General features: G+C 37.5%; 1 protein-coding gene across 7 annotated transcripts in view; it reads left to right on the forward strand.

Moving 5' to 3' along the window:
• The window catches only part of CDH18 (cadherin 18), a 1,273,978-nt gene that overhangs the window by 1,145,921 nt on the left and 100,238 nt on the right, over positions 1–27,819 (forward strand). For all 7 annotated transcript variants that reach the window (XM_070774814.1, XM_070774815.1, XM_070774813.1 and 4 more), the window contains 2 exons: positions 5,973–6,160; positions 25,491–25,744. In XM_070774814.1, coding sequence (XP_070630915.1) covers positions 5,973–6,160; positions 25,491–25,744 — 442 coding nt within the window. The remainder of the gene's footprint in view (positions 1–5,972; positions 6,161–25,490; positions 25,745–27,819) is intronic.

Genomic DNA, 27,819 nt, shown 5'->3' on the forward strand with positions numbered 1-27,819 from the left:
ATTTACCGTGTGTACCAAGATTCTGAGAGTTTTGACCTTTGCTAATCTTATTTAAATAAGAGTGCATTTCTTTCTAAATCATAAACTGACTCTTTCCATGTGATTGAATTATATCACGAATAGGAAAGCCAAAACTTTAGACCACAGGTCAAAGATTTCTAAATACATTTGAACTATGTCCTTTAAAGATTCTCCAAGGTGTTTTTATTCCTAAAGAGAATTCCAATTTTCATAAAATAACAGGCAAATGAAAATTCATGTATTATCATTATTATTCAAAGATGATAATAACCTGATTATTTTGGGACTGTTGACCCTCAGTTGTCAGAATTCTTAAAGGGGACTCTGCATGCTGTATGTCTTCATAATTGATCATTGCATGATTTTGTTATAACTAGTGTGTAAAGTTTTCTCTAAAATCTTTTGTTATTTTAGGATAATTTTAGATATTTCTTCCCAAGGTTAATCATAGTATCTTAAAATGTGATAAAGCATAAAAAATATATTTAGGATTAAAATTTCAAAGGAACGTGTGAATATTTATGTTTAACAGAACTATTAATAAAATATTTGAGCATTAAGTGCCCTGGGCTCTTTTTAGAATATGATTTCTACTCTAAAAGCATCTGGATCCCAAAGACCTTGGTTTCCTTGAAATCATTTAAATCCTAGTAACTTTATTTTTATATTCTTAGTGATCTTTGTTGTCAGCGACTTCAAAAGTTCATTGAGTTCATATCCATTTATCATAATATCTGTTTTATTTTAAATTTTTTCTTCTATTAATTCTATAATTATCTCACTATAATTTCATATACATACACATACCCACTATACATTCAATAGTTCTGTTTCCCAAATTGCTGATATTTTTATCTTATTGGACAATTTATTCATTATTTTTGTTAAAAGACGCTTACTCCTTGGAAGGAAGGTTATGACCAACTTAGATAGCATATTCAAAAGCAGAGACATTACTTTGCCAACAAAGGTTCGTCTAGTCAAGACTATGGTTTTTCCTGTGGTCATGTATGGATGTGAGAGTTGGACTGTGAAGAAGGCTGAGCTCTGAAGAATTGATGCTTTTGAACTGTGGTGTTGGAGAAGACTCTTGAGAGTCTCTTGGACTGCAAGGAGATCCAACCAGTCCATTCTGAAGGAGATCAGCCCTGGGATTTCTTTGGAAGGAATGATGCTAAAGCTGAAACTCCAGTACTTTGGCCACCTCATGCGAAGAGTTGACTCATTGGAAAAGACTCTGATGCTGGGAGGGATTGGGGGCAGGAGGAGAAGGGGGCGACAGAGGATGAGATGGCTGGATGGCATCACTGACTCGATGGACGTGAGTTTCAGTGAACTCCAGGAGTTGGTGATGGACAGGCAGGCCTGGGGTGCTGCAATTCATGGGGTTGCAAAGAGTCGGACACGACTGAGCAACTGATCTGATGTGATGAATAAAATAGACATGGGTTGTTTCTTTTATCTTGGCCATTGTGAATAGTGCTGCAGATACCATAAGGACACAGACATCTCTTGGAGATTGTAATTTCAATTCCTTGGAGTATGTACCCTGAAGTAGGATTTCTGGATCATGTTGTAGTTCTATATTTACTCTTTTCAAGGAACTCCATACTCTTTTATGTAGCTGCTACACCATTTACTTTCCCACCAAGAGTGTCCAAGGATTTCAATTTCTCCAAAACTATGCCAACACTTTTTATTTTCTATTTTGCCAACAATAGCCAGACTAACAGGTTTTGAGGTTATCTCTCACTAGAGTGTTAATTTGCGTTTCCCTGATAAATAATGATGTTGAGCATAGTTTCATATAACTGTTGCCTATTTTTATGTCTTTTTTTGGAGAAATGTCTGCTCAAATCATTTGTGCATTTTTAAAATCGTTATTGTTTCTGTTTTGTTTTGCTTGAGTTGTAGGAGTTATTTATATGTTTTGCAAGTTTGCAAATATTTCCATGCATCCTCTGCATTGCCTTTTAATTTGGTTGATTATCTGCTTTGCTATGCAGAACTCCTTTAGTTTGCTGTAGTCCCATATTTTGAAGACCACAACACTACAGTGTTAACTGTAGGCACCATGTCATACAGCAGGTCTCTAGAATTATTAAATCATCTGATATAATTGAGTCAGCTTCCCAGGTGGCTCAGTGGTAAAGAATCCACCAGAAAATGCAGCAGACATGGGTTCAATCCTCAGGAAGATCCCCTGAAGTGGGAAATGACAACCCACTCCAGTATTCTTGCTGGGATAATCCTATGGACAGAGGAACATCATGGGATACAATTCATCTGGTCCCAAATAATTGTACATGACTGAGCACACACAAGAGAGAGTATAATTGAAATTTTACATCCATTGAACTCAGAGGGAAAAGGATTCTTGATATTGGTCTTGGCAAAAATTTCATGAATATGGCACAAAACATAGGCAATAAAAGCAAAAATAAATGATGATTTCCAGGTTTTATCTGTGATAAATAAAGATGGTATAAAAGTCCATGTGTATGTTTTTATGTAGAAAGAAATTTTCAACTCCGTTTGGTTAAAAAAAAAAAAAAGCAAAGAGTGTAATTACTGAACGTCTGGTGTCTTCTAGGGGCTTCCAAGGTGACTCGGTGGTAAAGAATTTGTCTGCAGTGCAGGAGAAGCAGGCAGCATGTGTTCAGTCCCTGGGTTGGGAAGATCCTCTGGAGAAGGAAATGGCAACCCACTCCAGTATTCTTGCCTAAGAATCCCATGGAAAGAAGACCTTGGCAGAATATAGTCCATGGGGTTTCAAAGAGTTAGACATGACTAAGCATGCACCTACTTCATGGTATCCTCTAACCCAGGGGTCCCCAACCTCTGGCCAGAGGACCAGTACCTCCAGGCAGATTAGCAGTAGCATTAGAAATCAAGTGCTCAATAAGTGTAATGTGCTTGAATCCCCACACCAACCTCCACCACCAGTCCATGGGAAAATTGTTTTCCATGACGTGGGTGTCTGGTGCTAAGAAGGTTGGGGACCACTGTTAGGAGGCCGAGCTGAGAATTTGATTTTAAGTATTTCACCTTGAGCAGTGGATATAACAGCAATAATTTATTTCTTTACAAAATAAAATTGGGAGATTAAAAGGCATTTGAAAACTTGGCTCCAAGAATAACTGCTTATCATGTTTTGTTTGCTTGTTTGGATTTTTGTTTCAATTTTGCTTTTAACTTCCCCAAACATTAGTCAAAGCACCACAGAAAGGAAAGAACTGAACAGGGTCCCTTGTATTTGTCAAATCACTGACAACTACAAGGCTGCTGTATATGAATGATCTATTGGTGTATTGTAAATCATCCAATTGAGGAGCTTAAACAACCAATATTTATTACCTCATGATTTCTGGAGATCAGGAATATAGGTTTGACTTAGCTGGGTACTTCAGTTTCAGGTTTATTAGATCCCAGTATGTTTGGCAGCAGGGGTTGTGATCTTATTCAGAAACTTTCCTGGGGGAGGCAGGGATGGTTTTTGCTTCCAGCTTCCTAACATCACTGTTGCCAGTTTTTAGTCTCTTGTCATATGGTACACTCCATAGGGCTTCAATACAACATCATAGATAGTTTCCCCCAGGGAAGCAATCTAAGGGAGCTTGAAAAATAGTACTCATGAAAGAAACCACAGCGCTTTCATAACCTTATCTTGGAAGTGATACCTCATTAATTTTGCTATGTTCAATTTATTAGAAGTGAGTCCCCATATTTAGCCAACATTTGAGGAAAGGGAATTACTTAAGGGCATTGATATCACTGCAGATGGTAACTGCAGCCATGAAATTAAAAGACACTTGCTCCTTGGAAGAAAAGTTATGACCAATCTAGATAGTATATTAAAAAGCAGAGATATTACTTTGTCAACAAAGGTCTGTCTAGCAACAAATATCCATTCTTTCTTTGCACTGAATCTTCTTCTTCCAGGATAGGCTTCTTCTTGAAAGAGTATGCCTAAAGGTTTTCTGAGCCATGCCTCTTTTATGACCCTCTGGTACTATTTTTTCAACTTCCTTTGTTAAAATGATGTGCTTTGTAATAATACCATCATAATAATTATGTGATTTACTTATTTATTTCTGTGTAAAAAGACTTTTTTTTACAAGTGTCATCACCCTAATTTTCACTAGTCAAAAATCCTTTAGGTGGCTTATTGAATTATAGAAAGTTATAGTATAGCTGGAACTTACAGTCTTTCGCAACCAGGAAGTTGACTTCCTAGCCTATCTCAAAAAGTTTTGGGCAATAGATTTTAATTTATTTTACAACTTTTCTATATGTTTTTCATCAGAACACTGTTCTATTTTATATGTAACTTCCTGGAGCTTCCCTGGTAGCTCAGATGGTAAAGAAAATCTGTATGCAAAACAGGAGACTCAGGTTCAATCCCTGGGTCAGGAAGATCTCCTGGAGAAGGAAATGGTTCCCACTTCAGTATTCTTGCCTGGAAAATCCCATGGACAAAGGAGCCTGGCAGGCTACAGTCCACGGGTTGCAAAGAGTCGGATACAACCGAATGACTAACACTTTCACTTTCCCGAATATTGTAACATTTTTAAGGATTCTAAAAATTTATTACAGACCTTAGATTAGTTATTCCAACATGAATTTTGGAAGCACATGCATTGTCAGAAGCTTCTTTCAGTGTATCACAGCGAAGAGAGATGAGCTCCAGTTTGAACATTTTGGGGAATAGAATCTCCTTGTGAATCACCTGCCTATCCTTGCATTCATCAGCTGTGAGAAGAATGGTGGAGTCCTATAAAATTGTGGGTCTCATGCTTTTCCCAGGTCAAATAACTTTGTTAAGAGGACTATGGTGCCTTTAGCAATCTGACAGATCCTGGTCAAAGCACATGATTAAGATCAGGGGATCATGTTTCGCAGAAGGTGCTCTACTCATGAACTGTTATGTTGGTGAGGGCTGTTGAACTATAAAAATAATATTTGAAGTCAAGTATAGTGTAAACAAATTTATAGAACTGGGAAAAATCTTTGTTGCATAACAAACAGACACGTACAAATACACATATAAAAGTCAGTTTTCAGTATCTTCATGTAGGTGCTGGAAAAGACTCTTGAGAGCCTGTTGGACATCAAAGAGATCAAACCAGTCAATCTAAATGAAATCAACCCTGAATATTCATTGGAAGGACTGATGCTGAAGCTGAGGACCAATACTTTGGCCATGTGATGCAATGAGCCAACACATTGGATTAGACCCTGATGTTTGGAAAGATTGAAATCAGGAGGAGAACGATTGACAGAGAATGAGATGGTTGGAAGTCATCACCAATTCAATGGACATGAACTTGAGCAATCTCTGGGAGATACTGAAGGACAGGGAAGCCTGGCACGCTGTAGTCCATGGAGTTGTAAAGAGTTGAACACGACTTAATGACTGAACAACAACAACATATAGCACTTTAAAACATGCAATTTTACCAGAAGAAAATTAGAATACTCCACACACTTACAGATGCACTAACCAAAAAAATGAAGTATCATACCAAAACTAAAAAAATTATTAACTCAGAAGTTATTTTTATAGATGTTTAACATTCACCTATCTATATGGCCTAATTGTATTTATGTATAGTATTACATCTCATTAATGTAACCTTGGTTGAAATTTTTACAAAATTACATTTTAATTAAAGGTTTCTGTTATTTATAGTTATTTGAAGCTTTATATAATAAATCAGTCAATCACTGTAATAGATGTTTCTAACTTCTCAATAAAACAATTAGTGACAACATGTATATTATGCTTAATATCTGTCATAAGTGCCTATAGGGAAATGTGAACATTGTTGAAATAGATGTAAACATTAATAGATGTGTGGCCTAAATATTTCAGTGTCTTTTTATGAAATGATTATTGTTTTATGACCATTATTATATCAAATAATTTTAATATAAAATATTTTTTTCAGAGCACTATCAGCTGTATGTTCCTGAGTCAGCTCAAGTTGGTTCAGCTGTTGGAAAAATCAAGGCAAATGATGCAGACACTGGCTCAAATGCGGACATGACATACTCCATCATTAATGGTGACGGTGTTGGCATATTCTCCATCTCCACTGACAAAGAGACAAGAGAAGGGATCCTTTCCTTAAAAAAGGTGAAAAAAAAGTACTGTTAGTGAGCTAGGCAATTCACTCATTTTCCTATTAAAGCAAATTTGGCAAGATATTAATAATGTATATTTTCAAGTCATTAAAATGACAAAGTATTTCCTCTTTAATATGTAATTACATTTGAATTATGATTATGTCTAACTGTTTAAATCATTTCTTGTGTTAGTTGCTGAGTTGTATCCAACTCCATGACCCCATGGACTATAGCCCACCAGGGCTTCTCTATCCATGGGATTCTCCAGTACAGAATACTGGAGTGGGTTGCCATTTCCTCCTCCAGGGTATCTTCATGCAGGCAGATTCTTTACTATCTGAGCCACCAGGGAAGCCCTAAGTGTTTTAGTATGGTGGGAAGATCAGATGTAGAAAACACTATGAATGTATTCCCTTATTTTTATTTTCAGATAGCATAGTTATCATGAATTCCAGTTCTATTAATATCATTATTTTATGTTATGCTAATCAAAGTAGCATTATAAGACTTTCCTGCTTGATGATCATGGACCTTTTAGTGAAGCCATTTACTTCTCATTACCCTCATTCTGTTTTATTCCTAAGACTTTGTCACCAGACTAAACCTATTGCCTTTTGCTTTTAAGAGAACACTATGTTCTTGCCTTTGTAAGAATGAAGTAGAACACAGGCAATTATCAAAGGAGAATTTAAATGTAACTTCCAAAGAAGTATGCCTCAGTGTTTAAATGTTTAACAATTTCAGCTTGAAAATCTTGTAACATGCAAGTCCCTAGACCTTACCTTCATTATATTTTGATTCAGAAAGGCTGGAGTGGGAGTGGGGAATTAGTCTTTTTAACAAGTACTCTGGATGATTCTACTGTATAGTATGTTGAGAACAAAGGCTGAAAAATTATATTCTGATGGCTCAAACGGTAAAGAATCTGCCTGCATTGTGGGAGACCTGGGTTCTATCCCTGAATTGAGAAGATCCCCTGGAAGAGGGCATGGCAACCCATTCCAGTATTCTTGCCTAGAGAATCCCCATGAACAAAGGAGCCTGACAGGTCAAAGTCCATGGGGTCACAAAGAGTCAGACACGGCTGAACAACTAAGCGCACACACTGTAATAGTGAACTGAATCAATCAATATGTCAGTCTATCAATCATCTATTTATCTATTTGAATCTAGTTGTCATTTATTATATTATCCAGCTATCTGTCTAGATATCTGTCTGGTTTTGTATATATATTTATATTTGTACTATGTAAAATCTCATTTATTCTTCTAATAATCATAATTTTATATTGATTTAAAATTGAAGATTAATATGTCTTTTGTATGTCACAAAAGGGGCCTGAGAAGCAGAGTTTAAAGTGTGCAAATACTTACAAAATAGTCATCACTGGTCTATATATGATATTGATTCTTCACCTAAATATCTTCTCATTTTAATCTTTCTGAAATTGCCAAACTTGGATAAAAAAATGTGTTGATAAAAAGAGTTAATTTCCACATCTTTATTTTAACAAATATTGAGTTTTAAGTGTCTCTTATGTGCCAGTAATTGTGTTCTACATGAGCCATGAAAGCCTGAGCAAAGCAAAAGTCATTCTCAGCCTGCTTAGAGCTTCCCACCTATGGAAGTGGAGAGACACCAATCAAGTATCACATGCATTCTTAGATGGATAATAAAAGAGATCTATGACAGAGAGTTAAACAGTGCTATTGGGAAGGCAAAATATAGGGTGTTTAATCCTGTCTGATTAGTTAGCAGTGGTTGAACAGAGAATTAAAACCTACTTCAGTTCAGTTCAGTCGCTCAGTCATGTCTGACTCGTTGCGACCCCATGAATTGCAGCACGCCAGGCCTCCATGTCCATCATGAACTCCCGTTTACCCAAACTCATGTCCATCAAGTCGGTGATGCCTTCCAGCCATCTCATCCTCTGTCGTCCCCTTCTCCTCCTGCCCCCAATCCCTCCCAGCATCAGAGTCTTTTCCAATGAGTCAACTCTTTGCATAAGGTGGCCAAAGTATTGGAGTTTCAGCTTTAGCATCATTCCTTCCAAAGAAATCCCAGGGCTGATCTCCTTCAGAATGGACTGGTTGGATCTCCTTGCAGTCCAAGGGACTCTCAAGAGTCTTCTCCAACACCACAGTTCAAAAGCATCAATTCTTCGTCACTCAGCCTTCTTCACAGTCCAACTCTCACATCCATACATGACCACTGGAAAAAACATAGCCTTGACTAGACAGAACTTTGTTGGCAAAGTAATGTCTCTGCTTTTGAATATGCTATCTAGATTGGTCATAACTTTCCTTCCCAGGAGTAAGGGTCTTTTAATTTCATGGCTGCAATCATCATCTGCAGTGATTTTGGAGCCCCAAAATAAAGCCTGACACTGTTTCCACTGTTTCCCCATCTATTTCCCATGTAGTGATGGGACCAGATGCCATGATCTTTGTTTTCTGAATGTTGAGCTTTAAGCCAACTTTTTCACGCTCCACTTTCACTTTCATCAAGAGGCTTTTTCGTTCCTCTTCACTTTCTGCCATAAGGGTGGTGTCATCTGCATATCTGAGGTTATTGATATTTCTCCTGGCAATCTTGATTCCAGCTTGTGCTTCTTCCAGCCCAGCATTTCTGGGACGGAATGCTGCATAGAACTTATATAAGCAGGGTGACAATATACACCCTTGAAGAACTCCTCTTCCTATTTGGAACAAGTCTGTTGTTCCATGTCCAGTTCTAACTATTGCTTCCTGACCTGCATACAGATTTCTCAAGAGGCAGGTCAGGTGGTCTGGTATTCCCATCTCTTTCAGAATTTTCCACAGTTTATTGTGATCCACACAGTCAAAGGCTTTGGCATAGTCAATAAAGCAGAAATAGATGTTTTTCTGGAACTCTCTTGCTTTTTCCATGATCCAGCAGATGTTGGCATTTTGAGGTAATTAGATGAGAGAATTAAAGGAAGAGGAAAGAAAACATAATGAGAACCTGAGTGGGGTTGAATGTGGCACAGTGAGAACCTAAATAACATCCTTGATTCTGGAGCAGAGAGAATGAAGAAGCTAGTGCATAGGAAAACACTTAGAATATTGTTATATTTTACCCAATGGAAAGCCACTGGAGCTATCTAAGCAGGAAGTGACAAGGTCTCATTTGATGTCTCTATTTCTAATGAAATTTTAATATAAGCTACAAGAGAATGAGATTATTTTTTTAATTTGTTGCTGCATTCCCAATGTCTAGCATGTTTTCTGACACTGAATAGGCATTCAATAAGCACTAGCATAATGAATGGATATATTGAATTGGCCAAAAAATTTTGTTTGGGGCTTTCTATAAAATGTTAAGAAAATCTCACATGGACTTTTTGGCCAACACAATACTATACACTGAAAAATGAAACAAGGAATGTCTGCTTTTCATTCGTTGGATGGCTTCTTCACTCAAATGAATACAGGTAAGTGGATGAATAATTCTTTCTGAAAGATGAATCCTAAACCCTAGGGAACACTAGCTTTTAAGAAACAAGCAGAAGGCAGGAAAGAGAGTCTTTGAAGAAAATATCAAAATAAAAAGAGAATTTTTTCAGTGAAAATTCCCAAAGGAGGCTGAATAGAAGCAATATAGTCATTAAAAATATGAAGGATTCTAGATCTATGAAACCATTTAAGATTATAAAAGTTAATTCAGCTCACCATCAGCATCTCATTTTCATCACAATAGATAGTAATGTCACATTTGTTGAGTGTTTCCTCTGTGTCAGGAAGGGTTTTAAGAACTTATTCCCAAATCTTTATTGAGCTGGTACACCCATTATGGAGCTTCCCTGGTGGTTGAGTGGTAAAGAGTCTACCTGTCAATGCAGGAGTCGCAGGAGACTCAGGTATGATCTTCAGGTTCAGAAGATCCCCTGCAGTAGAAAATAGCAACCCACTCCAGTATTCTTGCCTGGAAAATTCCATGGACAGAGGAGCCTGGTGGGGTACAGTCCATTGGTTGTAAAGATTCAGAGTCGGACACAACTGAGCGACTGAGCACACAGGCACACCTTTACTATTCCTTTAAACCTAACTAGAATGTTGTGTGGGCTTTCCTGGTGGCTCAGTGGTAAAGAATCCACCTGCCAAAGCAGGAGATGTGGTTCGATGCCTGTGTCAGGAAGATTCCCTGTTGAAGGAAATGGCAACCCACTCCAGTTTTCTTGCTTAGAAAATCAGATGAACAGAGGAGCCTGGCAGGCTGCTATCCATGGGGTTGCAAAAAAAGTCAGACATGGCTTACCGAATAAAACAACAGAAATTGATGATGGAAAATTTGGCTCAGGAGTTTGTCTGTTTAGAATCTCAAAAGTTACTTGTATTACCTAGTTGAAAGAAAACATGAAGGAAACATCTGCTACAATGAAGAGAACAACAAATTTATTGTAGTGTAGAGACTATATATGGGAGGCAAAGAAATGGAAGAAAAAAGTTTAAACACACCATCCTCTTTAAGAAGCTTTGTAGTAAAGCCAGGGAGGCAAATAAATGAGAACATCATAAAATGAAGATTTTAATTGTAAGTTGGGAGATGGAAAGTGTGTTTATAGCAGATGGATAAAAAGTCAAGAGATAAGAAACTGAGGATACTAAAGAGAGGGTAATTGAATTAGAAAGATCCTCTGAGGTAGAGATGACCCTGTTTGAGATATTGATTGTAGATGGAAAGAAAGAATTTATGGTAATATGCCTCTTTCTTTGACAGAATCAAATAGGAGGGAGAAGTTAATGTTTGCAGATAAGTTTGTAGTGATCTAGCTGGAATATATGCGGGGGAATGGGAAACAGAGGATCCTTGCCAATTGAGAACTACTGTCTATATAAAGTAGGAAGCTTTATTATCTTTACAAAATGTGAGGGAAGTGGTGGATGGTGTGAATACACACATAATATAAAATACAAGTATATATTGTGCGAGTAAGAACAATGGGGATCTTACCACCCTTCATGGCCTCAATTAATTTTAAGTTCCTTGTGAAAAATGAAGCCAAAATCATATGTGTGCGTGAGTGTGCACCTATATGTAATTAACACTCTCTATTCGATATTACATACACACATGCACATACACAATAGGTATTTTCAAGGTAAGTGTTGTAATTGTGTTAAGTGGTAATGTTAATACTAAAAATAACCTTGATATTTAATGAGTCCAAATTATCTTTCACTTTTTTTCCTGAATTTATTTTTTTAATATAGTCTATGCTGCTGAAAAGTCGCTTCAGTCGTGTCCGACTCTGTGCGACCCCAGAGACAGCAGCCCATCAGGCTCCCCCATCCATGGGATTCTTCAGGCAAGAATTCTGGAGTGGGTTGCCATTTCCTTATCCAATGCATGAAAGTGAAAAGTAAAAGTGAAGTAGTTCAGTCGTGTCTGGCTCTTAGCGACCCCATGGACTGCAGCCCACCAGGCTCCTCCGTCCATGGGATTTTCTAGGCAAGAGTACTGGAGTGGGGTGCCATCGCCTTCTCTGGTATTTCCTCTAAACTCCAAGGTGTGCATTTATTTAATTTCTTAATCCTTCAGATTAGGATTATCCATTTTAGAGTTATTCCATATCTCAATGGAATAATCTCAATTCCATATCTCAATGGAATAACTCTAAAATGGATAATCCATATATAATGTTACAAACTATTGCAATTTGAAAATTAAGCCATATAACTCTGGATTTTAACCTTCAAGAGGCACTCATACAGATGGCAGGAAATAGATAAAACAGTCCTTTCGAACTTGTTCCTTATTTAATCTCAAAGGCAGCTCACTTGAGCCAGCAAGGCAGAACAGCTAATCTTCCCAAAGATCAAAATCAGCCCTGCTCTATAAATCAGTTTGCAGGAGCATCCGCACATTCTTTCTATATCGTGCCTTCATCAGAAAATTGCCAAGTTGAATTCACTGGTCCATGGTGCAGTACGTTGTAAATACACTTTGATAACTTTCATTCCTTGTTTAATGGACCCTGACTAGGTGGAAAGGGGAAAAAGATAGGGATGAATGCAAGTTGATGCATTCTTTCCTGTGACATAAGCCTCTGTAGCCAGGGGTATGCTTTGTAGTAGCCTGTCTAAGATTCAGTTCTTGTGGTCCCTATGTCAATTGGCCTTCTTTATAGAAGTTATTCCATTTTTTGGTTTGTTTGTTTTAACTCAAGGCTCTAGCCCAATTTTCTTTCATGACTTTCGGCAAACAGTATCTGTAGTACCACTTTTCTTCTTCAAGTATGCTGCTAAGTCGCTTCAGTCGTGTCCGACCCTGTGCGACCCCATAGACGGCAGCCCACCAGGCTCCCCCGTCCCTGGGATTCTCCAGGCAAGAACACTGGAGTGGGTTGCCATTTCCTTCTCCAATGTGTGAAAGTGAAAAGTGAAAGTGAAGTCGCTCAGTCGTGTCCAACCCTCAGTGACCCCATGGACTGCAGCCTTCCAGGCTCCTCCCTCCATAGGATTTTCCAGGCAAGAGTACTGGAGTGGGGTGCTATCGCCTTCTTCAAGTACACTTAATTGCAAAAGCAATGCCTATTATTTTAAGCCTAAAATTTTAACTTGGTTTTTTAAGTCAGTGAAGGATGGTGGAAAATACCATTTTTACTGTTTGATGAAAAATAAATTTTGGTCTTGCCATGTAAGAGATGTATGACATTATCACAAATCTCTAATCTTCAGTTTTCTTAATTTTAATGTTCTACAAAGTGATTGTTACGAGAGATAAATGAAGTAAAATAGTGCTCTAAGTTGTGCCTGGCTAATAAGCACAGTGATACTTCAATACCTGCATTTCTTCTTTTCTTTCTTTCTTCATCTATTTGCACTGAGTGTTAACTACACTTTCCAGAAAACTCCATGAGCTTATCTTACTGCCTTCCTTTATTTCACGTTATCTAAATTACCTATAATCACATAAAGAATAGCACATCCTATGTATACTTTTGTGAATGATACCAATATTTTCTCATTGAAGCATAGCTGATTTACAATGTCAGATTAGTTTCAGGTGTACAGCACAGTGATTTCTATAGACAGTTAGATAGATAGATCGATCAATCTATCTATCTGTCTATCTTCTGTGGATTTTTCCCTCAGAGGATATTACAAAATATTGCGTATAGCTGCCTGTGCTATAAAGTAGGTTCTTGTTGGTTATCTAGTTATACATAGTAGTGTGTATATATTAATGCCATCTTCCTAATTTATCCCTCCTCCTCCCTCCTCCCCTTTGGTATCGCATGCATAGACACCCTGGTGCCTCAGATGGCAGAGTCTTCCTGCAATGTGGGAGACTTGGGTTGGATCTCTGGGTTGGGAAGATCTCCTGGAGGAGGAAATGGCAACCCACTCCAGTTTTCCTGCCTGGGAAATCCTATGGATAGAGGAACCTGGCAGGTTACAGTCCATGGGTAGCAGAGCTGGACACGACTGAGCCACTAAGCAGAGCACAACATGAACTGTCATTCATGGCTTTTGGCAATCTACTTCCCCTTTAATTTTATACTATATATCATTTATACCATTTTATTTAATAAAGAATCAGAGGTGGATAGTGAGAGTAACATAAAAAGTTATAAAAGTATTTGTTTAAGTTTAAATTAACCCTGAGAAAAAATAGGAAGTGTTTCCAACTAAAACCATACTGCTGCTGCTGCTAAGTCGCTTCAGTCATGTCCAACTCTGTGCAACCCCATAGACGGCAGCCCACCAGGCTCCCCCCGTCCCTGGGATTCTCCAGGCAAGAACACTGGAGTGGGTTGCCATTTCCTTCTCCATACTACACCCATTCAAAATAATCACATTTTTAAATTGTTAGTGGATTGTATTTACTGAATTTTTCTGTATCATTTCTTCGTCTTGCATTGAGTGACAGAATAATAATCAGGATGTTCTTTGCCATCAGATTGTGAAGTTATGAGCCTGTGAGCCACGAAGTGCAATAGAAATATGGTATACCAACTTACTACAAATGCATACACTTCATACATAATAAGAAATTGGTTTCTAATACTAATGAACTATTGAAATAAAACATTACTTAGAGATTGTATTTAAAAATCAAGCTATTATTTTTATTCTTATAAGATTTAAGTGTCTTGAAAGTGGTCCTCATGTTCAGCCAGAAACTGAAGAGACGAAAGTTCAATTCAGTGAAATCTACCACTGTATTTAAAATAGCTTTGACAGAGGACTGCTTTGTGGCAACTTTAGTTCTGATTCTTCATCCATAGGCATGGCTATGGAGTGATAGATTCATTGAAACTACTTTGACATTAATTAACACTTTTTAAAAAATTTAAATGTATTTTAATTGGAGGCCAATTACAATATTGTATTGGTTTTGCCATACATCAACATGAATCCGCCACAGGTGTGCACGTGTTCCCCATCCTGAACCCCCCTCCCACATCCCTCCCCGTACCATCCCTCTGGGTCATCCCAGTGCACCAGCCCCAAGCATCCTGTATCCTGCATTGACCTGGACTGGTGATTCGTTTCATATATGATATTATACATGTTTCAATGCCATTCTTCCAAATCATCACACCCTCTCCCCCCACTATTCCAGTAATATTATTTGGGCTTCCCCAGGAGAAGGCAATGGCACCCCACTCCAGTACTCTTGCCTGGAAAATCCCATGGATGGAGGAGCCTGGTGGGCTGCACTCCATGGGGTCACTAGGAGTCAGACACGACTGAGCGACTTCACTTTCACTTTTCACTTTCAAGCATTGGAGAAGGAAATGGCAACCCACTCCAGTATTCTTGCCTGGAGAATCCCAGGGATGGGGGAGCCTGTTGGGCTGCTGTCTATGGGGTTGCACAGAGTCAGACACGACTGAAGCAACTTAGCAACAGCAGCAGCAGAAGTGGCTCAGTGGTAAAGAATCTGCCTGTAATACAGGAGATTCAGGTTCCATACCTTGGTCTGGGAAGATCCTGTAGAGTAGGGTGTGGCAACCCACTCCAGTATTCTTGCCTGGGAAATCCTAAGGAGAGAGGAGCCTGGGGGCTACAGTCCATGAGGTCACAAACAGTCAGACACAACTGAAAAGACTGAGCACTCAGCACTGTAATACTATTTAGTATACTAGTTGGAAATTAATGATTTGTTGAAACAGCCTGATAAGTTGAGCTATCCACAACAGTTCAGTCGCTCAGTCATGTCCAACTCTTTTCGATCCCATGAATCGCAGCACGCCAGGCCTCCCTGTCCATCACCAGCTCCCGGAGTTCACCCAAACTCATGTCCGTCGAGTAGGTAATGCCATCCAGCCATCTCATCTTCTATTGTCCCTTTCTCCTCCTGCCCCCAATCTCTCCCAGCATCAGAGTCTTTTCCAATGAGTCAACTCTTCACGTGAGGTGGCCAAAGTACTGGAGTTTCAGCTTTAGCATCATTCCTTCCAAAGAACACCCAGGGATGATCTCCTCTAGAATGGACTGGTTGCATCTCCTTGCAGTCCGTTGGATTCTCAAGAGTCTTCTCCAACACCACAGCTCAAAAGCATCAATTCTTTGGTGCTCAGCTTTCTTCACAGTCCAACTCTCGCATCCATATGTGACTACTGGAAAAACCATAGCCTTGACTAGACGGACCTTTGTTGGTAAAGTAATGTCTCTGCTTTTCAATATGCTGTCTAGGTTGGTCATAACTTTTCTTCCAAGGAGTAAACATCTTTTAATTTCATGGCTGCAGTCACCATCTGCAGTGATTTTCGAGCCCGAAAAAATAGTTTAACACTGTTTCCACTGTTTCCCCATCTATTTCCCATGAAGTGATGGGACCAGATGCACAACTTAAAAAAAACTCAAAGTAGAGCTACCATAAGACCCTGCAATCCCACTTCTAGGCATATATGTGGAGGAAAACATGATCTGAAAAGATACATGCACCCCAATTTTCATTGCAGCACTGTTTATAATAGTCAAGACATAGAAACAACCTAAATATCCACTGATAGAGGATCGAGCCTCCTTCCTCATGACCTTTGCCGTGGGCGGAGTACCTCACTCTGGCCCCCAACAGATAGAGGAATGGATAAAGAAGTTATAGTACATATATACAATGGAATATTACTCAGCCATTGAAAAGAATGAAATGATGTAATTTACAGGAACATGGATGGACCTAGAGAGTTTCATTCTGAGTGAAGTAACTCAGACAGGGAAGGAGAAATATTGTATGACATACCTTATATGTGGAATCTAAAATGAAATGGCACAAATCAACCTACAAAACAGAGAGAGACTCATAGAGTTAGAGAACAAACATGGTTTCCAAGAGGGAAGGGATAATTAGGGAGTTTGTCAAAGTTATGTACAATACACACTGCTATATTTAAAATGGATAACTAACAAGTTCCTACTGTATAACACAAGGAACTCCACTCAATGTTATGTGGCAACCTGGGTAGGAAGGGGATTGCAAGAGAATGGATACATGTATAAGTATAACTGAATTGTTTTGCTGTTCACCTGAAACCATCACAAAATTGACTATACCCCAATACAAAAGTAAAATTTCAAAATAACCAAATAACAGAATATGCTTTTTTTCATAAAATTCCAGGACTTGGCCATATTTTGCACAATTGTAGTTCCATTTTTTATTTAAATATTGGTATCAATATCATTATTACCATCCCATTTCAGTGATGAAACACATGGATCATGATGCAATATAATAACTGGATCAAGGAGAGGTCCTATGAGTCACTTTTATTATGTAGGAAAACAGAATTTTAGGATCTTCTTAGAGTCCATGAAGAAGTGAGTATTAGAACAACTTGGCTAAATGCTGTTTTTGGTATGTATCTATTTATGATGGTTGCATAGTTCCAGAGGAGGAATATATTAGTGTGATTTAATGAATACTAGAAGTGATTAATGAGAAACAATTAAAATGTTCCAAATATGTAGAGCTGGCTAGAAAATGATTGATGGGGAAGATGATAACTTATCCAGAGGAATATGAAATGTGTTCTTATTAAAGAGGGAAAAGTTTGATTTTATAAGTAAGAAAGAGCAATGATATGTGAAAGTAATTACTAGGAGTAATATGATAAAATTAAGAAATGAAAACTTAAGATGAAAATTGGAACCAATCAGCGACAGTGAACTGCATTAGAACATTGAAAAGTAACTGAATAAAAGCAAGCAAAGCCCCACTGCCTGGGGAAGTTAGAATTACACCATAATAAACAGCTCTAACTGTCATAGAGGTTGCAGAAGATTTTGCAAGAAAAGAATTTCAAGTGTTTCAATTTTTTAGCTTTGTGAGTCTGAATTAAGGAATTATAAAAGTACTAAGAGTTTTGGTAGCCAGAATTAATGAAGTCAATAGTTCATGTTCAGTGGAAGAGGCAAGAATGTATCCTTTAATAGTGAGGGAATTTTATTTCACTAAAAATCTGGCAGAAAGTGAAGAAGAAGAGCTAAAGAGCCTCTTGATGAAAGTGAAAGAGGAGAGTGGAAAAGTTGGCTTAAAGCTCAACATTCAGAAAATTAAGATCATGGCATATTTTCCAATCACTCCATGGCAAAAAGATGGGGAAAAAGTGGAAACAGTGACAGACTTTATTTTTTGGAGCTCCAAAATCACTGCAGATGGTGACTGCAGCCATGAAATTAAAAGACACTTGCTCCTTGGAAGGAAAGCTTGACCAACCTAGACAGCATATTCAAAAGCAGAGACATTACTTTGTCAACAAAGGTCCATCTAGTCAAAGCTATGGTCTCTTCAGTGGTCATGTATGGATGTGAGAGTTGGACTATAAAGAAAGCTGAGTGCCGAAGAATTGATGCTTTTGTTATGTGGTGTTGGAGAAGATTCTTGAGAGTCCCTTGGACTGCAGGGAGATCCAACCAGTCCATTCCAAAGGAAATCAGTCCTGAATATTCATTGGAAGGACTGTTGCTGAAGCTGAAACTGAAACTCCAATACTTTGACCACCTGATGCGAAGAAACTCATTTGAAAAGACCCTGTTGCTTGGAAAGACTGAAAGCAGGAGGAGAAGCAGACAACAGAGAATGAGATGGTTGGATGGCATCACCAACTCAACAGACATGAGTTTGAGTAAACTCCAGAAGTTGGTGATGGACAGGGAGGCCTGGTGTGCTGCAGTCTATGGGGTCACAAAGAATCGGACACAACTGACTGACTGAACTGAACTGAAAAATCTGTTCCTTGTTAGCTATCAAGTTGGAATGTTATATTACACTCTTTATATGCTAATTAGATTTCAGGCAAACTATCGCAGTGCTTAAGAACAAAGCCTATAGAGTTCCCACTACCTGAGTTCAAATCCTAAGTATATCACTTATAGGCTGTTGCCCTGAATAAGTTTCTTGACTTTTATGTACTTGTTTTCTTCATTTGTAAATGGAAACAATTGTAACTCACAAGAGTTGTGATCATTAAATGAGTTAATATATGTTAATTGTTTACATATGTTCACACATAGGAATTAACTTCGTATTTTAAAAATAACATAGAGTTCTTCATCTTTCAAGTGTAAACTATAAAATAGCACTTTTCCATACTCTAAACAAAGCTATACTGAAGTAGAGGGAGGCTATTAATCACCCACCATGTACCAAGAATTATGCCAGATAATTAAAATGCAAAGATGAATTAGATAATATTCTCTCTCTTAGAGGAAACTGAGTAGCTATGATACATTGTTATAATACAAGATGTCAAATGTTAATGGTATAGGTTTATTTAAGTTGTTATAAGCACTCAGATAAAAGAGGGCCAATTCTTCAAAGGTGGAGAACAGTAGGGAAATATTTTCATGCGAGATTTGTTTTAAGCATGCGTGAATACTTCCCATATACTCAGGAAAGTAAACGTGAGTCCCAGGCTCTATACCCAATTGAAGTGCCCTTCATATATGGAGATCACAGACAATTTTGAGCATTAAAAATGAGGAAATATTATGAATACATAACATGATCTGACCACAATAGTTGTTGCATGAGTCACTTGAAGTTTTCTGTGTTTCCTCTGAAATACAACTTTATGACCCAATAGCTATAAAGCTAAGAGTTTGTAACACCAAACTTGGAATGCAAACTGGATTCCCAACTGTGCTGGGGTGTCTTCTTTCCCAGGTGTGCCAGGGCAGTCACAGAAACTGGAAAACAATTTGTGAGGGACAATTTATAGGGCCTATAAACCCGAGCACTGCCAAATTTCAGACTCCCATGTTCCCAGAACTGCAAGAGAATACATTTTTGCTGTTTTAAACCCCTCAGTGATTACTGTTATGGCAGCCCCCAGCAACTAATGCAATGGCAGTTATACAAAAACTAGTAAATAATAGAAATGTTAAGCAACCTCTTGTCACCTGTAGAACCATTCTAGTAAAACAAAGCACATCACAAGTTGAATTCTTCCAGAAATGGTTCAGTGTCAGAAAATCAATTATATTAGGATATCAAGGATATTATGGAGAAGGAAATGGCAGCCCACTCCAGTATTCTTGCCTAGAGAACTCTATGGACAGAGGAGCCTGGTGGGCTGCTGTCCATGAGGTCGCACAGAGTCAGACATGACTGAAGCGACTTAGCATCCATGCATGCATTGGAGAAGGAAATAGCAACCCACTCCAGTATCTTGCCTGGAGAATCCCAGGGACAGAGGAGCCTGGTGGGCTGCCGTCTATGGGGTTGCACAGAGTCGGACATGACTGAAGTGACTTAGCAGCAGCAGCAGTAAGGATATTAATAAATATCAAGTATATATATTTATATGTATATATTTATAAATATGCCAGTATATATCCTTGTTATAGTTCCTAGTAATTATATATTGCTAGTATATTTGGTTACTAATTATGATTATCATGATTGCATCATATTTAGCATAGCTAGATAAAATACTAAAATTTACAAAATTAAAGTTAGCTGGTTAATTTCTCATTTCATAAATGACAGTTTCCTGTCATAAGTATATCCTATTTGGTAATTGACACATATGATATTAAAATTATTTTAATGTACTAAATTTGTCAATAATAGTCATCAGTTCAATTCAATTCAGTCGCTCAGTTGTGTCTGACTCTTTGCAATTCCATGGACTGCAGCCTGCCAGCTTTCCCTGTCCTTCACCAGCTCCCGGAGCTTGCTCAAACTCATGTCCATTGAGTCGGTGATGCCATCCAACCATCTCATCCTCTGTTGTCCCCTTCTCCTCCCGTCTTCAATCTTTCCCAGCATCAGGGTCTTTTCCAATGAGTCAGTTCTTCGCATCAGGTGGCCAAAGTATTGAAACTTCAGCTTCAGCATCAGTCCTTCCAATGAATACATTTGTTAACTGTGAGCATCAATGATGACGTAGTTTTGGTTCCTGACTCTAAGAATTTGTACTGCAACTGAGACCAATCCTGGGAATTAAGGCCAACGCAAAAAAAAAAAAAAAAAAAAAAAACCCAAAAACAGGGTCTGATAGAGTTCCTCCTTAAAGATTAAGATTATGTTAGTAATCTCCAGTAGAACACCTTTCCCTTAGACTCACCTGCTTCTCATCTTAAACACTGAACTGGTAATCCAGACTTACAGTTTTGAAAAGAAAGAAAGGAAAAAGAAACTTGGCATCGGTCTGATGTTTTGTCAAATGGGATAAACTGTATGTAAATTATAGACGCCCCCCACCCCCAACCCCTTACACCAAATATCTTGGTGAGGCAAAATCTAGGAGTAGATAATGGTGAACTTTATCAAAGACTGGAGGCTCATCTTTCCAAGAGTTGTCAAGTTGCTCAAAAGGGTTGATTGTTTTAATCTGTCCAATTCAAACGTCAGAATCCTGCCCCCCAAAACTGCAGGCATGGGCAGTTGAAATTTTTACATTGTATAGCTGGAAAAGGTTATTTATCATGCTCATAAACAATCTCTCATTCTATAATTGCCCTAATCAATTTCCTACTATGCCTCACACATATGAACTTGTTCTGTACCCTTTTTTTTTTTTGGTTGCTGTTTTGTTTTAAGATAGGAAAAGTGTGTGTTTTGTATACTCTCAGTTAAACATGTCTCTTTTTTTTTCTTTCTTTGGTATTTTTATAAACTGAGTATGTTTTAAATTTTTTTTCCTTCATCTTTTAATAAAAACTAGGTATTAGATGAATAGATTTCACTGTTCTTGGTCTATTGTTTTTGATAAACTACTTTCACATAATAAAAATAAAAATCTTGTGATATGAAAATTGATACCCTTAGACAGAGTTCTAACTAATTTCCTGGGAACAAAAGATTATTAGGAAATTACTGAGTGATCTACTTACAGTGTGTGAATAATACGCACTTGGACGGCATTACCAGGATTTACAGTAAATGGAAAAAAATTATAATCCTAATTCTTTCTCTATATACTGTTGTATATTCTTTGTTTTAATATAAAACCAAGTATTAACATACTTTATTTTGTATACATAATCCTGCAAAAAGAAATCCTCCAAAAGCATAATTTATTTCCAGTTTCTCTAATTTGCAATTTAGCACTGCAGTGTTTTGTTTATAAATGAGGTTACTAAAACTATTTCCATGTGTGCTATTAGTTCGTGTGCTTCTGAAATTTTGTCCTGATCCAAAATATCCTCTCTTTCCTTAGTGACTTGAGATGGGTCCTATCCATCCATCTGCCAGACCTGAAAAACAAGTCCTTTAAAATGATTATCTCTTTCTTGGGATACTTAAATATATATGAGTTAGTCATAAACATGAAACCATGTGTTGACATAAAAACCTGTACCTTAGCAGTAGGTAGGCCAGTGTTGAGATAAATAACATCAAACTTGCCAGGGGATCTGCTAAAAATGGAAAGAGAGATGCCTGTTGTATTGGATCCACAGCTTGATAATAATATCTGATGGGATAGAGGTGGCTAAAATTATTTCCACAAGTTGCATTGAAAGTCTTTCTGACTCTCAGTGAACCTTAGTTATTATAAAGTCTACCAGATGCAGTGGGTTACATCTAAAAAATTACATTGATACTTAAAAAGTAGTAAACCTGCCAAGGGCGGCTTTCCATGAGCCAAATATCTAGATTCTGACAGTCCCTACTCCTCTGTGCCAAGGGGACCATATCCATGCACCTAATTCTTGATAGGCAGCAATTGTGTACCATTTTGAGGAGAGGTCATTTAAATTTGGATGAAACTTATTGAATTACTCCAAAACAGATCCTTACTTACTAATGTTAAGGAGAAAGGAGTCAAGGAAAGAAAGGTGCAGTGAATCTGTGGGTCCAACTAAGAGTCATGCAAGTCCCCAAACAAGATGGATATTAGATACACTGGCAATTCATTTCTAGCTTTAATTCTCTGAGAAGGAAATGACTCCCACTTGGTGGGTCATAAACTGCAGATCAATTAGCCTTTCTTTAAAATTGTTGTTCTGTCACTCAGTCGTGTCCGATTCTTTGCAACCCCATGGACTGTAGCTTGCCAGGCTTCCCTGTCCTTCACTTTCTTCTGGAGCTTGCTCAAACTCATGTCCATTGAGTCGATGATGCCACCCTGCCATCTTATTCTCTGTCATCCCCTTCTCCTCCTGCCTTCTATCTTTCCCAGCATCAGGGTTTTTCCCAAGGAGCCAGCACTTTGCACCAAGTGGCCAATGTATTAGAGCTTCAGCATCAGTCCTTCCAGTGATACTTTGGTTTCTCTTCTTTAAAATATATAAATATAAAATGCATAATATTTTTCCATATATAAATGTATATGTATTGTATATTTGGTTCACATTTAAGAATTTGAGTTTTTAACATTTTTAATATTTTATTTTGTCTTATAAACACTTGTAAAATAATGTAATGACAATGTCTTATCTATCTTCCTGAGAACTATTATTTGTTCTAGGTTGTTATTATTTTGTTTGGAAGTTCAGGCAGTTCAGTTCAGTCACTCAGTCATGTCCAACTCTTTGTAACCCCATGGACTGCAGCACGTCAGGCTTCCCTGTCCATCACCAACTCCTGGAGTATACTTGAGTCCATGATGTCATCCAGCCATCTGATCCTCTCTTGTCCCCCTCTCCTCCTGCGTTAAATCTTTCCCAGCATCAGCATCTTTTCAAATGAGTCAGTTCTTCGCATCATGTGGCCAAACTATTGGAGCTTCAGCATCAGTCATTCCAATGAATATTCAGGACTGATTTCCTTTAGGATGGATTGGTTGGATCTCCTTGCAGTCCAAGGGACTCTCAAGAGTCTTTTCCAACACCACAGTTCAAAAGCATCCATTCTCTGGCACTCAGCCTTCTTTACGGTCCAACTCTCACCATACCTGACTACTAGTAGTCATCCATACATGACTACAAGAAAAACCATAGCTTTGACTATTTGGACCTTTGTCAGCAAAGTAAAGTCTCTGCTTTTTAATATGCTTTGTAGTTTTGTCATAGCTTTTCTTCCAAGGATCCAGTGTCTTTTTAAATGGTTGTTTTCCTCCTATACAATCTCCAACCCTGGGTAGGTCAATTTTTAAAGGCAACTCAGAAACAATAAGGGAAATAATAATCAGTAGGACTGACTTTCGGTTTATAAAATCCCACTAAATGTGCTCTATAGCTTCTCCTTGGGCCTTAGGGTAAATGAAAATATCTGATGTCCACCCTAGGGAATGATCATTCTCTGATCCTGCCAGGAAAGAAGACTGCAAGATTGAAGCAGACTGCTGCAAAATCTGTTGCAGAAATAGGGGTGGAAAAATATCTATAGTTTTTTCTTATAGATGTTAATCTATAGGTACTTCTGCAGGCTCAAAATATAACGTTGATTTATGCATTGCCTGCACTAATATCACCATGGAGACTTTCAGCGTGATTAATCCTATAACTAAGCACATTTTGGATCACAGAACCTGTTATGTCCCCCATGTTTAACACTTTCAAATGTTTCAGTCATTACCTATAAAGGTACTTCCTCTTGGAAATACTACCTACTGACTCACACACTCTTGCTTCTAAGTCTGCATCCTTATTATTTTCATAACACTTGATGTTGATGTTTAGTTGCTAAGTCATGTCCTACTCTTTGCAACCCCATGAACTGTAGCCCATGAGGATCTGTGTCCATGGGTTTTTCCAGACAAGAATACTGGAGTAGGTTGCTGTTCATAATGCCTACAATGTCATATATCCCTAAGTGTCCAGTGCTATAAATGAATGTTTACTATTTTATATCCTATAATAGAACATATATTCTCTTGGACAAAACACCAAGATTGACCTAGTTCTTCATTATTGTATATGAAGTCAAATTCATGGCTCCTAATAAATATATTAATAGAAGATACATAAATATTATCTGGATTATTTTTTAAAGTAAGAAAAAATAACTAGAAAGATACAGAGAAACTATTAATGCCGATTCAAAGCTAAAAAGATAAACGGTATAAACAAGCAGAATACTACAATTGAAAAAACAAAGTGGATAAAAATATCATAATAAAGGAAATGAAAACCAAAATAAATATACAAAATGGTATTACAAGCAAAAAAAAGTAAATAATTACAATTAAAACTATAAAAGTGAACTTTAGAAGTGTGTATAAAACCTTTTGCTAAAATTTCAAGATAATGTTAATTGAAAGCTTAAAAATTTGTCAGATTTTAAAATAAGAAATCAAGTTTAAGACCAGCAAGGTAAAAATAATATGATGATAGATAAAAATCAATGGTACAAGATAGATTAAGTACAAAACAAACAAACAAAAAAGTACCTTTTCAATTTAGCAGATTGGTAAAAAGCATTTCCGCATTGCTTCAGGAGCAAAGAATCCACCTGCGGTACAAAAGATGCGAGTTCCCTCACTGGGTTGGGGAGATCCCCTGGAGGTGGAAATGGCAACACACTCCAGTATTCTTACTGGGACAATCCCATGGACAGAGGAGCCTGGTGGGTTCCAGCCCATGGGGTCACAAAGAGTTGGACACAATTGAGAGACTGAACATCCACACAGCAAATATTTTAAAAAGTTAATGATTTAAGTCGAAGAGGAGATAGAAAAAAGTTGCTTGAAGAGATTCCCCAAAAAGCAATATTAGCTTGACTGCGGAAAATACTCTTTTGTCCCTAATTATCATCATATTTATGGCTGTGAAAAATCACTGTTGTTTCAGACTTGAGTTTCCATGATTTCTGCTGTAGATATTACTGCTAAGACAAACTTTATAGTTTGTTTATGAGTGGATAGATTGACCTAAACATATCCATGTTTGTTTGTTTCAAAAATGGAAAAGGGAATATTTGTTTGAAAAGTGATGGGAGTCATAACATTGGAAATCTTATTTTTTCCCCACAGCCACTGAACTATGAGAAAAAGAAGTCATATACCCTCAACATAGAAGGAGCCAATACACACCTTGATTTTCGCTTTTCTCACTTGGGTCCTTTTAAAGATGCTACCATGCTGAAGATCATTGTTGGGGATGTAGATGAACCACCACTATTTTCCATGCCTTCCTATGTCATGGAAGTCTATGAAAATGCCAAGATCGGGACAGTTGTTGGCACAGTTTTGGCCCAAGATCCTGACAGTGCTAATAGCTTAGTAAGGTATGGTATACTTTCTCCTTTTAGATATATAAAGATTTTATTGTCTCTGATACTAATTTTAAATGGATGAGTAATATTTAAAATGTTTATTTTCCATGTTATTTTCCATTAATGCAATTCAATCATAGTATCATCTGTTTCATTAACTGAGTAAATAACAGAGGGGTTTCTGTCAAATTTAGCAGACATGTAGCTATCTTTATGAATATATTGGCGACCGCACAGATGATTGTTTTTTCATTTGATAATAGATGGGGGCATTATTGACTGAAAAAATTTATAGAGAAATATTTCAGTACATATTAGAAACTCTTTGGTACCTTGGTAATAGGGAATATAAATACAGTGAAAAAAAGGTGAGCGTTTGGAAATAGCATTCATCTCTGAGTCTGTCCTTGTTCTGTCATAATGTGGTAAACCTTTGGGAAACTATCTACCCTTATTTCTAAAAGAAGAACACTAATATATATCTCTCAGAGTTATTATGATTGTTTATCAAGCAGTGTGCTCTAAGTTCCAAGACAAGCGGCCTGCACCTAATAGCCACTCAATAAATGCTGACTCGTCCAAGGCAGGTTCAGTTCAGTTCAGTTCATTTCAGTTCAGTCGCTCAGTCGTGCCCAACTCTCTGCAACCCCATGGACTGCAGCACACCAGGATTCCCTGCCCATCACCAACCTCTGGAACTTAAGGTGGGTTAGAGACTTACCTCTAATGACAGGAAGACCAATGTGAGAATTCTGGTGACCTGATTTACTAGCTGTGTAATCTTATACAGTCATTTAACCTCGCTAAATCTCAATATCAGGTAAATGAATAAGAAATAATAATGTTGCATGAATATGTTGACAGAAGTAAATTACATTGACAGAAAGTACTTAACACAGTAAGAGCTCACTAACATTACTGTGGCATGTCATGCGTAGAGATAATTAAAGCTTTCCTTGCATAATCAGCAAGATTTGTATCTTAATTATGATAAAAATCAAAGAACTATGTAAATATATAAAAGTCTTTAGTTACCTTGTATATATACTCTTGGATAATTCTAAGGCCCTAGAAGGTCTGAAATCCTTAACAAATCGGTCTGCTTTTTCCCATCAAGGTTATATTCTCACTCTCTTTAGTTCTCATCCATTCTAACAAAAGCTAGTATGATAGTCTCCTCAGAATCTATGAAATCTATGTAAAGGGTTTCAATTTCCTGTTATATAAAAATGATTCTTTTTAAGTTTAAAAGAAATGACCAGAACACTCACACATGGAGAGAAACAATGTTCAGAGCACAAAGTTATGTATTTAATAATTCTGTTTCATCTGTGAATGTAGAAAAATCATCTTGTTAGTTGATAACCCTTCTGTCACACTGAGAACAAGAACTCAACATTGCTAGAAGCAGGATAGGCAAAGTATACAAAACAAAATGAAAGAACTCAGTTGTGAACATTAATCTTTAATTAAGTGTTACAAACAGAAGTTGATGTGCTTATTTGTTCAACCATAGGAAAACCCACTATGCTTCATCATTCCATAGAAGACCATATGCATTTCATAAGGAAAATGTGTCTTTAGAACTAACTACATTAAAAGCTAACATTATAAAGTGTGGAAGTGTTACTCACTTGCCTGACTCTTTACGACCCCATGGACTGTAGTGCACCAGGCTCCGCTGTCTATCAGATTCTCTAGGCAAAGCTACTGGAGTGGGTTCCCATTTCCTTCTCCAAGCATTATAAAGGATACTTAAAAATCAGTGGTCATTTACCTAAAGGAGCCAACACGTTTTGAGAATAAAAATATTTCATGCTGTGAGTTTAATGTGAAAATATTTGATAAAGATGGGTAAGACTTTCTTTTTAAAACTAAAGCTTGATATCAATGATACATTCTATATTTGTAGTTAAAAGCAGCAGGAGGTACATGGAATTTAAAATGATATCTAAAGTACCATATCATATGCAAATATTACAATATTCCTCATGATAAAGAAATTAAACACACACACACACACACACACACAGAGCAGCTTGAAGCCCAGTGGAGAGAGAGAATAAAGATCTAATACAAATGCAAGG

Source organism: Bos indicus, chromosome 20 (genome assembly GCF_029378745.1).
Source record: "Bos indicus isolate NIAB-ARS_2022 breed Sahiwal x Tharparkar chromosome 20, NIAB-ARS_B.indTharparkar_mat_pri_1.0, whole genome shotgun sequence".
Lineage (NCBI taxonomy): Eukaryota > Metazoa > Chordata > Mammalia > Artiodactyla > Bovidae > Bos > Bos indicus.